Source organism: Micromesistius poutassou (assembly GCF_964030765.1).
Source record: "Micromesistius poutassou genome assembly, chromosome: 7".
NCBI lineage: Eukaryota > Metazoa > Chordata > Actinopteri > Gadiformes > Gadidae > Micromesistius > Micromesistius poutassou.
The window spans coordinates 3,760,079-3,777,423 of record NC_140277.1 but is presented as its reverse complement, the minus strand read 5'-3'; the positions used below and the strand labels follow the sequence as shown (position 1 = coordinate 3,777,423).

Genomic DNA, 17,345 nt, shown 5'->3' with positions numbered 1-17,345 from the left:
GCTCACCGGCTTTGGTCCAGCGGATGGTGGGGTTGGTGCGGCCGGTGGCAGAGCACTGTATGACGATCTCCTTGTCGAGCTCCAGGCACTGGGCGGGCTGCGGGGTCGGGGTGAACTTCAGCTTCTCTGGAACACGCACACACACACCGTTTTAGACACACTCCCTCTCAATATGTGATTCTATTTACTCTCTCCCTCCCTCCCTGAGGAGTGTGGGAGGGGGGTAGGAAAATGGCGAGGAGGTAATGGAGAGGAGATAGGGGGAGGAAGAGGGAGAGAGCTCGAAAGATGGGGAGAGAGGGTGATGGAGAGGGGAGAGGGTGGGAGAAAGAGATGGAGAGAGAGAGGAGGGGAGAGGGGCCAGATGAGTGACGTCTGACCCTATCGTGCTCAGACACACCCAGGGAGAGCACAGCTGCGTTGTGGACACGCATGAGAACACAACATGGCCGACGTGACAGAGCTGTCCGTGAACAAGGGAGCAACGCCAGCTGGGGAATTTAGCACCCAGGAGACTCTGATGAAGCTGCCTTCAGTGCTACGCCTCAGTGGGGGTCCTACAAGAAAGCCCACCCACTGACGCGACCCCCACGGCTCCAGCCTACCGTCGTAACATACACCCCAACAAGGGTTTATTTTCTTCTTTGAACAGTGCTCTTCTCTTGAACACTTAAACCGTTTTCGCTCGAGTGCTCTTTGACCCCCATTGACCCCCGACCCCCATCCCCCCACGCTCACCCGACCGTATCTCTAGGTCTTGAACAGCTCCTTATTCCAAGCTTCTGAACAGGAACCAGGATTGTTTCATGATACACTTTGGTTAAATAACCGCCTTTATAAGTACTGTGACGACGTGGGACCTCGACCAACTTTAGTTGTGTGTGCAGCACCCGAAACAGACCATGACCAAAATCATGTTTGGGTCCTTCCTGTGGACCGGAATTGAATTAAGGGTTGTGTCCGAGTGTAAAATAAAACATACTCAATATGATAATACTCCTATTTCTGAAGTGTAGTTATTTCATACACATTCCAGACTTGGCCTCTATGATGGAGTGGAGAGATAGGGGCAGAGAAAGAGAGGTAGGGGCCGAGAAAGAGAGGTAGGGGCAGAGAAAGAGAGGTAGGGGCCGAGATGGAGAGGTAGGGGCCGAGATGGAGAGGTAGGGGCCGAGATGGAGAGGTAGGGCCTGAGAAAGAAAGATAGGGGCAGAGAAGGAGAGGTCGGGCGGTCTCCGTAGTCTCACCCAGGACCCAGACCCTGGCCTGGCCGAAGAGTCTCCCGGCGTCCGTCTTGGTCTCGCAGCCGTACACGTGGCCGTCGTACACCTCCACGTTGTTGATCCGCAGGGTGCCGTTGGGGAACAGCTTGAAGCGCCCGTCCTGCAGGGCAAACGAGAGAGGGAGGGAGGGAGTGAGTGAGTGTGAGAGAGTGAGTGAGTGAGAGAGTGAGTGAGAGAGAGTGTGAGAGTAAGAGAGTGAGTGTGAGAGAGTGAGTAAGGGTGTGTGAGTGAGAGTGTGAGCAATGAGAGTAAGATAATGTGAGAGAATGAGTGAGAGAATGAGTCAGTGAGAGAGACATAAAACATCACTTAAACAAACAAACGTGTCATCCAACGACAGAGCTAATATAACCACAAGCCGCCTTCTAAACGGAAAACAATTATTTTCCTTTTAGAAGTTCTTTTGAGTCAAGAGCCCTAAACATCCTAGATCTTGATAAGCAACATTTCCAAAAGCCCCAAGCTGTTTCTTGTATGGCAGATATCCAGTAATCAGCTCAGAAGAGACAGACCTTGCATAACGAGGAGCCACCCAGAAGCAGCCCTACAGTGCTGCTTGTTGTTTGTGTATGAGACTGACCTCGGGGGAGACTCTGTGTGTGTGTGTGTGTGTGTGTGTGTGTGTGTGTGTGTGTGTGTGTGTGTGTGTGTGTGTGTGTGTGTGTGTGTGTGTGTGTGTGTGTGTGTGTGTGTGTGTGTGTGTGTGTGTGTGTGTGTGTGTGTGTGTGAGACTGACCTCGGGGGAGACCATGATGTTGTTGCGCAGCCAGCTGACCACGGGCTCGGGGTTGGCCTGGGCGTGGCAGTGCAGGTAGCCGGGCTTCCCCTCCTCCAGGTGGCTGTCCGCGGGCTTCTTCACCCACACAGGGGCAGCTGGAGCGCGCACACACACACGTTCAATTTATCCAGGTGTCCGTGCACGTGTGTGTGTGTCTTGCATGTGTTTGGGTGGGTATGTCTAGCGCGTGAATACATCTTGCGAGTATGTGGGTTTGTGTGTGCTGCGCGTGTGGCTTGTTTGTTTGTGTGTGCATGTCTTGTGCATCATCGTGCGTGCGTGCAAGACCTACTGGCCACGGTGAAGGTGACCTCCTGCGTCTTGCGCCCCGCCTTGTTCTGGGCCACGCAGGTGTAGGCGCCCGAGTCGCCCTGCTCCGTGGGGCTGAACACCAGGTCCAGGCCGTCCTGGTACACCCGGCCCTCCGAGGGCACCCGCTGGCCGGCCCGCTCCCACCACACCTCGGGGGGCGGCTGGCCCCGGGGGGCGCGGCATGCCACCCGCTGCATGCTGTCCGCCGTGAACACCTGGGACAGCCGGGGCACCATGTCGTCCAGCTCTGCAGCACGGAGCCGCGGGTCAGGAGAGGTAGAGGGCAGAGAGGGAGAGGCAGCGGGCAGAGAGAGGTACGGGGCAAGAGGGAGAGGTAGGGGGCGAGAGAGGTAGGGGGCGAGAGATAGAGGTAGAGAGAGACCGAGAGAGAGAGCGAGTTTAACTGATCAGAGAGCTTCACACTAATGTTGAATGTTTATTTACAGAGCGTCCCGAATCCTTTCATTTATGGCCTGGGCACAGCGATGTGTGTGTGGTAATGCTAGGGTAGTGTCGGGAGTGAGTACATTAGGTTTTCACTTAGTCAGTGACAACAATAGGAGTCTGTGTGAGGCTGCTGGTATCAAAGCAGGCCCATTACAGTAAGTAGAACGTGATCATGGGTGGTAAACCTCCCAGGACTGCCCCTCCAGCGCAACTAGTTTGGGTGTGTGTGTGTGTGTGTGTGTGTGTGTGTGCTTAGCGTGTGTGTGCGTCTGTGAGAGTGTCTTTGTGTGCTTAGCGTGTGAGCGTGTGTGTCACATTTTTTCTGTGTCTGTGAGTGAGTCAGAGTGCGTGTGTGAATCAGGTGGAAATGGTTCAGGCTTCCTTGGCTGATGTGCTTCTAACAGCAGCTCTGCGGTGTGACCTCTCGTGGCCTCACTTAATGAGGCCCGGACCGGGAAAGAAACGCACATCTCAGCAGACGAAAGAAGGCGGTGCAGCTGGAAAGTGTGAATGTGTGCGTGAATGTGCGTGTGTGTGTGTACGTATGTGTATGTGTTTCGTTCTGGAAACAGGAGGGACTGTTGAAACTTGTCCCAGAACGTCTGGATCCTACCGTGATACGATCCCCATTATAATGCCCGGAGGGGGGGGGGGGGGATTAACCACGGATTAGGTGTATTAAGGTATTTTACATGGAGCTTTGGTGGGCTGATTTAAAACTGCAGATTTGTTTCCCCCGTAATCTAAAAACCCTTTGGTAGGAAGGGAGAAGGGGTAGGGGTTTCCAATGATGGGGAGTTCCCTTCCAAAGAGCTAAATCAGAGAATCAAGTGTTTGAGCACTGAAACAAAACGCAGTAATTCCCTCGCTCACTGTGTTTCTTAATACTCTGATCGCTTGCATTCGTGTTCTGAACGCGGACGTGGAGAGTGGGATCATTCTTTCTTATTTTTGGGGTGTCTGTATGTATGCATGTATATATCTGTATGCGTGCATTTTGGTACCTGTGTGTACCTGTGTGCGTTCCTTTGTTTGAGAGCATATCTACACCTGTGTGTGTGTGTGTCTGCATCTGTGTGTGTGTGTGCGCATGTGTGCTCACCTGCGATGTGGAGGGAGGCCTCCAGAGCGACCTGGGGCCCCCGGGGGCTGACCCCGACACACTTGTACACGCCGGTGTTCCTGGGCTTCACCTGGGTGATGACCAGCGTGCCGTTATCATACAGGACCACCCTGGGAGAGGAGGAACATACAAAGGTTAGAGCTCACTCAACACTGCACATCATACAACAGGACCCCCCTGCAGCGAGGACAGGAACAGGCCAGTCAGAGTTGGAGCTCATTCAATCCTGCAGACCGTCAAGGAGCAGCTAAACCGACCAAGGAAGAAAACCGATTGATAAATAAGGAGCTACTGAAGATGAAGAAGACCACGAGTGGCAACGGAAAGATGCATCGCAAAACACAGAAACCAAACAAGAGTGTCTTCCGTTATAATTTGTGTTCCTTTCGATCATCACTGAGCAGTGAGCCCAACTAGGAGTGTAAATACATTTGCGCAAGTGAACGTGATACAGTCTACCAGAGGCAATGGGCATTTGTTGCATCCCTCTGAAGCAAAACGGTATTTGCAGAGTCAGTATTTGCCAAGCCGGTATTTGTAAGTCTTGGAAGTGCATCAAGCGAGCCTTGTTTGTGCGCCAGACGGAGCGCGGCCGCGTACACACAGAACGCTCCGAGACTCCAGGCATATTTTCTCTGTTTGTATGTCTTTCTTGTTTTCCTTTTATTTTCCTGAGCCGCCGGTCCAATGCACAAAGAACAAAGGGCGACCTTGATAGCGATTGAATTCCCCCCCCCCAGGCTTGCGCTTGGCGCTTCACGGAGCCCGGGTGGGGGTCCGCCCGGCTCTTGGCAGACAAGGGGGGGGATGTCAGATGCCAGTGATGGAGGTAACGGGGAGGGCAGGGTGAGTCAGAAGTTATTACAGGCTGCCCTTAGCCTCCCCCATGCAGGGAGGGGAGACGGGACGTGTCAAACTACAACAATGACTGCGATAACAGAGACACAGTGCACCGACCGCCGGCTCATTGGGATTCACCAAGCCCTGGATAAGTGAGGCTCTCGCTTGCCCTGCTTGTTCTGGCCCTCGACTGCTGGGAAGCTCCTCAGGGGCAAATGAAGTAAAAAAAAAAAAAAAACATGGAATGGAACATCAGCTCATGGAGAGAGAGAGAGGAGGTGGCGAGATGGAGAGTTAATGATGGGGTGGAAATATGTTTTAGGGATTATCGTCCGCGAGGAGCAGAAAGGATGTCCAACACAGATTCTTGGGCAGTGATGAATTCAAGCCGTGCAGAATAGAACGTGACCGACGTGGAGTTTGTTTTGAATCCAAATCAGCACACAGGAGGGCTTTCTCTCGACATCTACATGTGCTTCATGATCATGCTGCCATTTTCTGCAACAACCCTCTTTAAATGTTGAGACTCTGAAAGGTGTGAATTCACTGCCAAAGGGAAGCATTGCACATCCAAAATCAACTGCAACTGAAACCACAAACACCAATAACACATCGGTGTGTGTGTGTCAACAGTAATGCCTGCTCCGGTTTCTTCTATTTGTGAGGTGTGCTTGTATTAACTTGTTAATGACTTGTAAACAATGTCTTGCGAGCTTCAAAAATTTTAAATGAGGCCTGCATGTTATCTTAGTCTGCATCAGTCTGGCTTCATTGTCTGGCTCACAGCATGTGATCTCAGCCATCTCCACCCTCCCCCCATGTTGGCTGACTGACCAAATGGGATCTGGAAAAGACCAGAGTCTAAATAGTAGGTCTGCTTCTGATCAGACTCTGACAAGGAGATTCTGACGGGACTCTGAAGAGCAGCTTCTGATGGGACACTGAAGCACAGCTTCTGACGGGACACTGAAGCGCATCTTCTGACGGGACACTGAAGAGCAGTTCCACAGTCTGCTCAGCCTCTGATGGCTGTGACGTGCACCCTCATTCAGCTGAATCAAATGAACAACAATGCTTTGCTTCAACAACAGGCTTCAAGTGTTTCACCCTCACACGATCACTTCCATGACAACCAGCCGAACGGTACACAGGGGGGAAACGACCTGGGAGCGCTCGCCTCATTCCAGGAATAACATTCCTCTGGAGCACCGCGCTCCTCCTGCGATGCCACGGAGCAGCAGGGGGGGGGGGGAGGTAATGTGAGAAGATGAAAAGGGTTCCATGTCTGCAGACCCTCAGGAACCTTGAATGCTCGCTCTGCGTGCACTTCCACGTGCAGGGAGGGAGAGAGAGAGGGATCTCTCTGCCAAGTCTCCTCCAAGCACCATGCCATTGCCAACTCTAAGATCAGGAAAACTGTACTCTGCAAGTCAGTTACAACATCAGCTGGATGAAGAGGGCGAGAGCAAGAGAGACAGAGCAATAAATACAGAGAGCAAGAGAGAGACAAAGAGTGAGAAAGAGAGAGACAAAGAGGCAGAAAGAGAGAGCGAGAGAGACCAACAGCGACAGAGTAAGGGACAGAGCAAGAAATACAGAGAGCAAGAGGGATGGAAAGAGAAAAAAGAAAAAGAACGTCAAGGACCCGAGAGAGAAATGATACATGAAAGCCAGAGCAAGACAAATCTAAAGCAGAGAGTGAGAGAAAGAAACAAAAGAGGCAAAGAGGGAGCAAGAAGGAACCAACCGACGGAACGAGAGCCAGAAAGAGAGAGATGGAGGAGACAAGGAGAGAAGCGTGAGAAGGCGCGTTAGAGAGCAGAAGCGAGACCGGCTGTGGCGTTGGAGGAGTCAGAGTGGGCCGTGGGGGCATACCGGGACTTGTTGGCCAGCGGCTCTCCCTCGTGGAACCACTGCATGGTGGGGGGCGGCTCAGCGCTGAACTGGCAGTGGAAGGACGCCTCCTCATTCTTCATCACCACCTGGTCCTCAGGTGTGACCACCGCCCGAGGGAAGCTTTTGTCTGGACACACACACACACACACACACACACACACACTCAGTTCAAGGCACTGGACCCCGACCACAATACAATACACAGACTCACACTGTTCCCCTGCAGGCTTTATTAAAATGTGCCAGAATGTGGTGGTGGTGGGCAGGGGACGGCCCACAGGTGGCAGTGTGTGTGTCAGCACCTACTGGGGCCCCAGCGAGGGAGAGGGGGCATTTAATGAGGTCAGTGCATTCCGACACGGAGCCCAGGGCCAATCGGAGCTGTCGTCTCTCATGCTACACAAGAGGATACACACACACACACACACACACACACACACACACACACACACACACACACACACACACACACACACACACACACACACACACACACACACACACACACACACACACACACACACACACACACCACTAGTTTTGTCGTGGCTGAAGCATGCGCTTGAACTTTTATGTGGTAGTTATGCGGTGGTTGCAAGTGTGTATCTCTGTAGTATTAAGGGCCGGATCAACTGCTGCATAAGAGCCAAATTAAACGGTTGAGCATATTTAATAAATGTAAATTTAAAATCACCCATTCCCTTAATTCATGTGGTGGAACGTTCCACCATCTGTTTGGGGATAGAAGTGTGTGGGAGGGGGGTGGGGACTATTTAAAAGATCACCTGGCCCAGCCACCTCACAGGGGGGGGGGGACGCCCCCAGCAGGCATTGTGGACAACCATGCAGAATCTGAAACAGGCTTCGCTTCTTGTTTTCCATCTCCTTTCCGTTTGTGTGTGTGGGTCTTTTGGAGAGGGGGGGGGGGGGGGGGGCTATGGCATCGCTGTGAGCAGAAACTGAGACTCAACAATTATCCTATAGCGTCCCTCCTCCACACAGGTGTTCTCGAATGTGTGTGTGCCTGTGTGTGTTGTTGTATGTGTTCTCTTGTGTGCATGTGTTTTCCGTGCGTGTGTGTGTGTTCGTGTTCTTGTTTTCTCGCGCGTTTGTGTGCTCGATTTCGCGCGTTTGTGTGTTCGTGTTTTTCGTGTTCTCGTATGCCTGTGTGTTCGTGCTCTCGTGTGTGTTCTCGTGTGTGTTTGCGCGTGCGTGTGTTCTCGTGCATGTGTGTGTGTGTGTGTGTGAGAGAATGAGCTGCAGGTGGTTAATTAGACTGGAACAGGGCATCAGGTTTCCTGTGACAGATGTGCTGCTGGAGTAACTGTATTCCCAGCAGTGTAGAGCTAACACTCACACGCATGTACACCCACACAAAAGCCCCCCCCCCCCCCACACACACACACACACACACACACACGAAGACCCCTGGAACAGCTAGGTAATGCGAGGGCTAAACAGCCAGGCAGGGACAGCAGGAGCGCTTTACAGCAGGGGCTGAGGGGAGGTCAAATGCTTATGCTGGAGGGGTGTTCGCTCGCCTGGAAACCAGATGAATCTGCAAACTTCTGTTCATTTGCTCTGGTGTATGTGTCCCGTTCAGACAGACTTCCTGCAGACCTTGACCCGCCGCAGGCCAAATCACAGCCATTTTAGAATATGGGAGTGCGGTTAAGGCATCTTCATAAACAACCAAGATGGCTGCCGTTGGTTGTAGGTCTTTACAATCATCAACATCGCCTCAACTGCTAACTGTGGCTGTAAACACTATAAAACACACCCATGACTTTGGTGATTTCCCTTTATCGTTCCAAGTTTGTTGAAATGGTGACTGAAGGCTGTAGTCTAGTTAGATAGTTGTTAGGTTTTTGTTTAGGTTCAGCCCCCACAGGCTTTGCGTTGAGGACTGGTCGCTGATTTATCAATCATCTTTTTGTCATCACATTTGTCCGCACGCAACCTTAATTTTCCCAGACTTAAATGACACTGGGGGGGGATATAAACTATTCTCTTCTGTTCTCTTCTGACAACCGATCACTCAGCGATCACAGATACTTTAGATAGTCTTCAATGGTTCTGGCTGTGTATATATATATATATATATATATATATATATATAATAAAGTAGAATAAATCTATATATACTGCCACATAATAATTATATGGCTGTGACTCTAAAATGTACAAGTGTTTAACTCGCTTCCATCCGTCCAGACGTTTGAGGCACCAAACATCGCGTGTGGTCCCGTACAATAGGTTCTTTGAAGGGAACAATGCAGCCCTAGTGGCCGGGTTGTTTGGGAGGTAGCTAGGTACTCCAGTCCCCAGGTGGGTCGCTAGGTGGGTCGCTAGGTAGTTAGTGGTGCAGTCTCTGGTAATCCAATTAGACACACGTTTATCCCCCTTCCTCCCAGCATCTCTTCTTTCGCTCTCACAACCACTAATAGCCCGCCCTCGCCTCCTCCCTCCCGGCCCTGTTCTTTGTCTGTCCCAGTCGGCCTGCACCACAGACACCAGCCTCCCCCTGTCCAACTCTGCAGACGAATGCCTCCCCCTCTGCCTCCCCCGCCTCCCCTTCTTGTCAAACCCCCGTCGGCAGGTGTGGGAAATACTCAAGCGTGGAAATATTAACTGAGGAGTGGAAGACATCCAGGTGAGCGAGGTTTATACGCTTGGACAACCACCCCCTTCGTCATGCTGCTCCAGCGAACACACACACACACACACACACACACACACACACACACACACACACACACACACACACACACACACACACACACACACACACACACACACACACACACACACACACACACTAGACTGAGCATACGTCTTGCAATGCTGCACTCACTCCCTTCAAGAAAAATGTTACATAGGCATGGGTTGGTCACACACACACACACACACACACACACACACACACACACACCTATGATGGTGAGCGTGAAGTTGGTGCTGCTGCAGACATGGCCGGCGGCGTTCTTGGCGCAGCAGTAGTAGAGGCCGTTGTGGTCGGGGCTGGCGCTGCGCAGCGTGAGGGTCCGCTCCTTGTTGTTGATCTGGTGGCTCTTCTCCGCCAGACGCACGCCGTCCCGGAACCACTGGCACGTCGGCCTGCAGGGGGCCAGGGGGGAGGGGGTGGATGAGTGAGTGGGTGAGGGAGGGCGAGTAGGTAGTGTGAGTAGGTAGAGTGAGTGAGTGAGTGAGTGAGTGAGTGAGTGAGTGAGAGAGAGTGCGAGAGTGAGGGGTACATTGGGGAGGTGGTAGGCTCATATGATCTTTCAACATAAACACGTGTGTGTGCTTGGGGGGGGGGGGGGTGCTGTGTGTGTGTGTGTGTGTGTGTGTGTGTGTGTGTGTGTGTGTGTGTGTGTGTGTGTGTGTGTGTGTGTGTGTGTGTGTGTGCGCTCACCGCGGGTGTCCGTCGATGTGGCAGCGCAGCGTGACCGGCGCCGAGCTCTCGATGTCCGCCTCCGACGCCGGCTCCTTCAGGGTCACCCCACCGCTCTCCAGCCCTGAGGGACAGAAGGGGAGAGGAGGGTGAGACTGAGGAGGAGGGAGAGGAGGAGAGTGAGGAGGAGAGTGAGGAGGAGGGAGAGGAGGAGAGTGAGGAGGAGAGTGAGGAGGAGAGTGAGGAGGAGAGTGAGGAGGAGGGAGAGGAGGAGAGTGAGGAGGAGAGTGAGGAGGAGGGAGAGGAGGAGAGTGAGGAGGAGAGTGAGGAGGAGAGTGAGGAGGAGGGAGAGGAGGAGAGTGAGGAGGAGAGTGAGGAGGAGAGTGAGGAGGAGGGAGAGGAGGAGAGTGAGGAGGAGAGTGAGGAGGAGAGTGAGGAGGAGGGAGAGGAGGAGAGTGAGGAGGAGGGAGAGGAGGAGAGAGAGGAGGAGGACCATCAAGAGGAAACGGAGCGAGGAGTCGAGTGATGAGGAAAGCCAGAGAGAGACTGCAGCAGAGATGGGGGAGTTAAGTGGTATTCCTGCTGCGGGCTATTGCCGGTCGGAGGGAGAGAGAGAGATACAGACACAGAGACCGAGAGAGAGAGAGATCTGTGGCTCCTCAACGATGCTAATGGATGTAGCAGCAGCAGCAGCAGCCAGGGCCCAGGGGCCGGGGCTGGACTGCATCGTCATGACAACAGGACGGACGTCGACTAGAAAAAAAATAATAAAGAAAATTGTGAGACTGAACTGCAACCGTTTTTTCTAATGAAGTCGGGCAGCGGTAACACTGGGCACCGTGGGGGGAGGGAGCCCAGCCCTTTACGGGGTGCTGGACGTACAGCCGGCCGTACCCGGGCCTGCGTCTGTAACGACTGGAGGGCCATTGCGGCAAGCACAGAGGGCATAAACCCCGGCGCTGCTGGGAACCGAACCAGGGCGCTCCGTTAGGAACCTGTCCTGGTGCTGTGATGAATCCCTCCAGTCCGGTCAGGGGGGGAACGCCAGGATCGTTAGCGCTGGCTCCCGACTCAAACAACAATGTTACTTGAGAACGTTTCGCGGTGAAACATTCCTCCCATTACCGCCATTACCCATGGGCAAAGTGAAACCAATGGATCTGGCCTAAGGTCTATCTAATCTTAGAGCCTAATTGGGTTATTCTGGATTCATTTGCCCTGCCTTTACAAACCTCCTCCGTCTCCCCTTTCTGGGAAGATGTGTGATGGAGCTGAGTCTCCAACTAGCACCACCACCCCCCCCACTCGGGAAACATCCTGACTCAAGTATCGTTCTCTCCAGCGAATCACTCCACAGCTGAGCCTCCGTGCACTGTTCCAAACGGACAGCAGGAACCTAGCTCTTACTGTTCATCTTTTATTACGTAGAAGCTAATTTCCCAGCAGACATGAGACGGTGCCGCCAGTGTTTGTGTTGACTGTAAACAAACAAACAAAACCCCGGGCATTCTGGGAAAGCCCCGCTCTGGTATGTGGACGTGTGTCATCAGATATTGTGCGTGAGCGAGCAGGTAGGCTAATTGTTATGTACACTGTGGCTATGTTGTGTTCGGTCTAACGCACACACGCTTCAGAGCGCCGTGTGAGCATGTGACGCCGGGGAGCGGGATGTGATTAGTGGGAGGACCCGGCCATCCGTGAACCACGCTGAGGGGAGGGGCCCGGGACGGTAGGGAACGTTGGAGAGAACACACACTTCATTTTGGACCTCTGGCTGGTGTGTGTGGGTCTGTCTCACAGCCAATCAGCTTTAAGTACAACAGCAGTTCGGTAAGTAGAAAGAGGACGTAGATTTGATCCTTGTGGGGCGGACACACACACACACACACACACACACACACACACACACACACACACACACACACACACACACACACACACACACACACACACACACACACACACACACACACACACACACCCCTCTTGTGTGATCACCGACAGCAGCAAGGATTATCTGGAAAAACCATGCTTGTATATTCGTGTTTACTGTGCCCAGGCTGCACGGTGAGGTTGAACACCGGGTAATGTCTGTTCAGCAGTCAATCACGAGTAATGAAGTCTAATCAGTCCCCGCACACAATTACCCCTGCAGCTGTCTCTGCCTCTTGGCAGTTCCCATTGGAAGCCATATGTTTACTGTACCACACCCTGCTGCTGCGAACCGCACAGATGAAAGGAAACCACCGTACAGAATTATTTACTCCAGTAATAAAGATAACAACTTACGTCACAATGCACGCCTCATCTTGCTTTAACAAAGGGAAAAGGAAGACTAGGTTGAATGCGAGCCAAGCTTTGTAAACTTGAGTCAGACTGAGGCATGCTGGGAGTGTAAGAGCAGTGTCAGAGCAGCGTCAACGTCATAAATTTAGGGGGTGGGGGGGGCTGTTAATGTCAGGTTGGGGAGGCAGTGTAGGAAGTGCTGTCAACATCAGAGTTGCTCAAAGATTGAGACGCCGTCAAGGCACTTCAGCTCCTCTGTAGCAAGAGGGAGATAAGTGTGGCTGTGTGTGTGCCCGTATGAGTGTCTGCATGCGTGCATGTATGTCTGCATGCATGGGTGGGTGTCTGTATGTATGTGTATGTATGTATGCCTGGGTGTCTATATGCGTGTCTGTATGTGTGTGTGTGTGTATGAGTGTGTCCTTATGTATGCGTATGAACTAGGCCGTGCGTGTGTGTGCATGCGTACGTCCGTGCATGCCTGTGAGCGTGTGCGTGTGTCTTCGTGACAGCCCGGCCGAGTATGGAAATGTCAGCAGGCCCAGCAGCCCAAGCTGAGTTCCCCCACTGTCGTTTGTGATATGGAAGCCTCGGGCCTGGTTCTGAGCACCGCGGGCCCGGTGTAACGAGGTGTCAGGCTCCATCAGCTCTGGCTGACTGGGTCCACGGGCCAGGCACTGGGAACACTAGGAGTCGTCTAGGGGCGATGCTGCCCTCGCATGCTATGACAGGGCACCGGGAGAAAGGCATAGGTAGAGGTAGAGAGTGAGAGAGGGATAATCTAAACGGGAGAGTGAAACACAAGGCTGTGATTCATCTAAACTGAACATGTTGACAGATTTAACACCTTTTAAGCCCGTCTGTGTGGTGTGATTATAAATTCAGACTTCAACACTTCTATCAGATCAAGTCATGCAGAGGGTAAATCTCACGTTGCCAGGTCTTTGTTACCACGGCGATACGCCACAGGCGCCCTTTACTGGAGGCAGCGTTCATAACCAATCAAATGGCTACCTCAGGATTTATGAGGGGCTGTTATAAATATAAATTCACCAGAGGTACCTCCAAGCATTTAACAAGATTGCAAAATGGGGGGTATGGCTACCAGAGATTAGTCTAGGCGTCTGTTTCCAGAACGACGGTGAACGACACGGCCCCCAACCCGATGAGCAACACACACACACACAATATTCATAAGGATGACCTCCATCCCCGGGACAACAGTGCCATCACACACGCAAACCAGCAGATGCATGACTGCACCCTGATTCTGAGTCAGGGCTGGTGGGACAGAGCAGGCCAGGAGAGAGAGGGGGTGAGGGGGTCCGTCGGACCGTCTTCCCTGGGGCTCTGTGTGGCTTGATTGCCCGTTAAATTCATGTTGGGGAAATATAGGGAGCGTATGTCATAACACGACCCCCCCCCCCCTAATTCCAGCGGAGTGGTCTGGCTTGGGGCGGGGGCTGGAGAGCCGATAAGACACAGCTGAATGGAGCCAAGGCACGCTCGCTGCTCGGAGCACACGGAGAGAGAGAGAGGGATGGGGGCCAGGATGAGTTCCTGCCCTGCTCCATCATGCTACGCGGGGAACACAAGCAGCATGTGTGCCATACAGAAACACTGTGCGGCCATCTATGCTATCTACTCCACTAAGCATTTCCTTATCTGCTCGTATCGGTGGAGGAGTGAGAAGGGGCTGGTAGGGGAGCCTAGTGTGTGTAACATTCTCCTCAGTGATAACAAGAAGTTGCCGCTATGTGTGTTTGGCGTGTGTTTCCATTTGGGTCTGATAGCAGCACATCCATTAAGGTCTTGTTATCTGAGCCACGTCTGCTCTTATCCACTTTGTGGAAGGTCTCTGTGATGCTGTAAGTAAGAGAAGACGACTGCCAGTAAACGGCAAGAGGAATGGATTAAGACGTGTGTGTGTGTGTTCTCGTGTGTGTGTGTTTTCGAATGTGTGTATCTTCTACTGTGTTTTCGTCTGTGTGTGTGTGTTTTCATCCGTGTCTGTTTTCTACTGTGTGTGTGTGTGTGTGTGTGTGTGTGTGTGTGTGTGTGTGTGTGTGTGTGTGTGTGTGTGTGTGTGTGTGTGTGTGTGTGTGTGTCTTTCCGATCTCTAGTACGATACAAAATGGCATCGCAGGTGTTTTCCACATCGTACGGTTTGACACAGTTCTGCCTTAATTCTTGGATAGGCATTTGAAGTTCCATTTCTGTTATGGATCCCCGACCATCGCTGATGCCGAGGAATGTGGAAACAAAGACACACATCCCCCCATGAGCTCCGCTGAAGTCCTTTGACTGCCAAGCATCAGTGGGAGCTGTAGCCAAGAATAAACCAAAGCGCACATCTGAAATTGTCTTATCTCCAAACCATTGAATCATCATCCATCGTTTGGTGCGTCCAGATTCTTACAGGACAAACATGTTCACCGTTATTATTTACGAGCATATCGCTGCTTTAAACCCTTTCCTCCTTTTTAATTAAAATAATAAATAAGTCTGATTCCTAACAAGATCTCCCGAGAGAAAAACAGCTCCCACGCGGTGCGTGGGAGTATCAAGGCCGGCCACACAGCTAACTCTGCCTAACGACAACAACCGCCTGTTCCCAAACAAACGCTTCATGCTCCACCTGTTTGGCCTCGCCTGATTCATGTCACCGCAACGTCGTTCGTCTGGCGTTTATTAAAAACACTGCATCATTTTTTAATTGCGACACCGAAGAGAAAAAAATGGTCCAATGAGGGCTGCGTGGGTTAGGTGACTCCGTGTACGAACACAAGCATATACCCTGGCCTTGCTCGGCACTAGTGTATTCAGCCATTTAAAGGAGTCCTAATTGCCGGCACAAAGAACAGCCTCCCGGTAGGCCTGCGCTGAAAGAGAGAACACGGATCCAATGCAGCAGGCTTTGTTTAGCTTTGCGATGCTAGCTTGTGTTTTGCCCAAGTGGGCCAACAGTAATGGTCCGGACCCACGGTGGTTCTTTAGAGACAAAGCACTTTTCCTCCACCACCACCCCCCCCCCCCACCCCGCCTCACACAATAACAACTAGTACCATTGAGTCTCAAACAATACACTTACAAGGTCTCCATTTAGCCCACGCGGGGATGTGTGCATTCCCAGGGCTCCTCACGAAACTCAAGCCTGTTGCTTCACTGCACTTATGGGAACGGAACGAACGAGCCCACACGAGACCTCCTGGACTCTCAGAACCCCGCCTTAAGGGGCAACGTGCTCAGGAGGATGAGGGCTGATTAATACACCACTGGGAGGCCGCGGTTCATCCGAACCGTAAATAATTACATGGCTGGAAGGTCGTTGTCCGGGAATGGAGAGAGCGGGCGTTACACAACGGAACTGAGAGGGAGAGAGAGAGAGCGGAGAGAAAGAGCGGAGAGAGAGAGTGGAGAAAGGCAGAGAGATAGAGAGAGGCAGAGAGAAGAGAGAGTGAAGCAAGAGAGAGAGAGAGCGAAGAGAGCGAGAGAACAGAGAGCGAGGCGAGAGAGAGGGAAAAAGATACAAGAAAGTTTGAAACTGGAAACACATGCTTGGTGGTGCATGTATCCAGTTTCTGTGTGGAGAGGAGGATGGAGAGCTGGGGGGGAAGGAGAAGCCACACAGAACCAGGTAGGACAGGAAGTGTTCCTGCCCAGTGCTCCCTCACTGTCACCCAACACCCACACCTTTGTCTGGTTGATTTGATCCAGAAACTGGAGGAGCAGCGGCCCTGTTGAGATTGGGTATCCCTGGGGGCCGGCGAGGGTCACTACAATCACATCTTCATAGGCAGTACCCAGTGGGGCTTGGTTAGGGTTAGTGGTGCTAGGGTTAGGTTTACTGGTGTTAGGGTTACTGGTGTTAGGGTTAGGGTTAGAGTTAGTGAGGTTAGGGTTAGTGGTGCTAGGGTTAGGTTTACTGGTGTTAGGGTTACTGGTGTTAGGGTTAGGGTTAGAGTTAGTGAGGTTAGGGTTAGTGGTGCTAGGGTTAGGGTTACTGGTGTTAGGGTTACTGGTGTTAGGGTTACTGGTGTTAGGGTTAGGGTTAGAGTTAGTGAGGTTAGGGTTAGTGGTGCTAGGGTTAGGGTTACTGGTGTTAGGGTTAGAGTTAGTGAGGTTAGGGTTAGTGGTGTTAGGGTTAGAGAGGTTAGGGTTAGTGGTGTTAGGGTTAGAGTTAGTGAGGTTAGGGTTAGTGGTGTCAGTGCTGCAGACTGAGGACTCGATGGGCTCCCATGGATCCATCGATGCATTATAAATTATCTCGGTGTGCGACATTGAAGACATGGTGCCAGTTATAAAATACAAATGTGTGTTTTTTGATTTTAGAATTAACAGGAAAAAAATATATAGTAGAATGGAATCACCATGACATACATAAACCGGCCTTTCAAGAAAGGGCACACCATCACTCCCCTGAGGGCATCGGCTCCATTCCGACAACAACACGCGCGCTTTCACTCACACTTGATGTTGAAGGAAGCGTTGGTGGAGTGGAGCACCTCGCCCGAGGCCGTGTTCTCCACCACGCACTCGAAGTTGCCGGCGTCCAGCAGGCGGTCCACGGCGGTGAACTTGAGGTTGCTATTCTCCTGGAAGCGCCGCTCGCTGCTTTCCAGGGGCTGGCCGTCGTGCAGCCAGCGGTAGGTGATGTCGGCGGGGTCGCTGACCTCGCAGCGGAGCATGGCGCTGCGGCCGTGCAATGCATCCTGGGACTTGGGCTCCTTGGTGAACTGGATGGCAGCCGTGGCCGTGGACAGAGCTGTGGACGGGGAGAGGAGGACGGAGGAGGGGGGGGGGGGAGAGAGGGGAGGACGGGGTGGAGGGGAGAGAGGGAGGAGAGGAGGGAGAAGGGAGAATGGGAATTGAGATGATTAGATTACAAGTGGGTCGCAGTTAACAGTTTACTGGAGTTTCCATTCATTTAGAGCCCACCACAGCCGCCCACTTAGCACTGTGAAGTCATTTAATCCTGGCTTCAGC

The 17,345-nt window shown here is 52.4% G+C and overlaps 1 protein-coding gene across 1 annotated transcript in view; it reads right to left on the bottom strand.

The window, feature by feature from the left end:
* ptk7b (protein tyrosine kinase 7b) overlaps positions 1-17,345 on the bottom strand; it is a 67,334-nt gene that overhangs the window by 9,242 nt on the left and 40,747 nt on the right. Inside the window, exons 2-10 of the mRNA XM_084470917.1 lie at positions 16,828-17,124; positions 10,095-10,197; positions 9,612-9,796; positions 6,659-6,806; positions 3,923-4,053; positions 2,354-2,620; positions 2,020-2,156; positions 1,248-1,383; positions 7-126 (exon numbers count right to left, since the gene is read on the bottom strand). Coding sequence (XP_084327043.1) covers positions 7-126; positions 1,248-1,383; positions 2,020-2,156; positions 2,354-2,620; positions 3,923-4,053; positions 6,659-6,806; positions 9,612-9,796; positions 10,095-10,197; positions 16,828-17,124 — 1,524 coding nt within the window. The remainder of the gene's footprint in view (positions 1-6; positions 127-1,247; positions 1,384-2,019; positions 2,157-2,353; positions 2,621-3,922; positions 4,054-6,658; positions 6,807-9,611; positions 9,797-10,094; positions 10,198-16,827; positions 17,125-17,345) is intronic.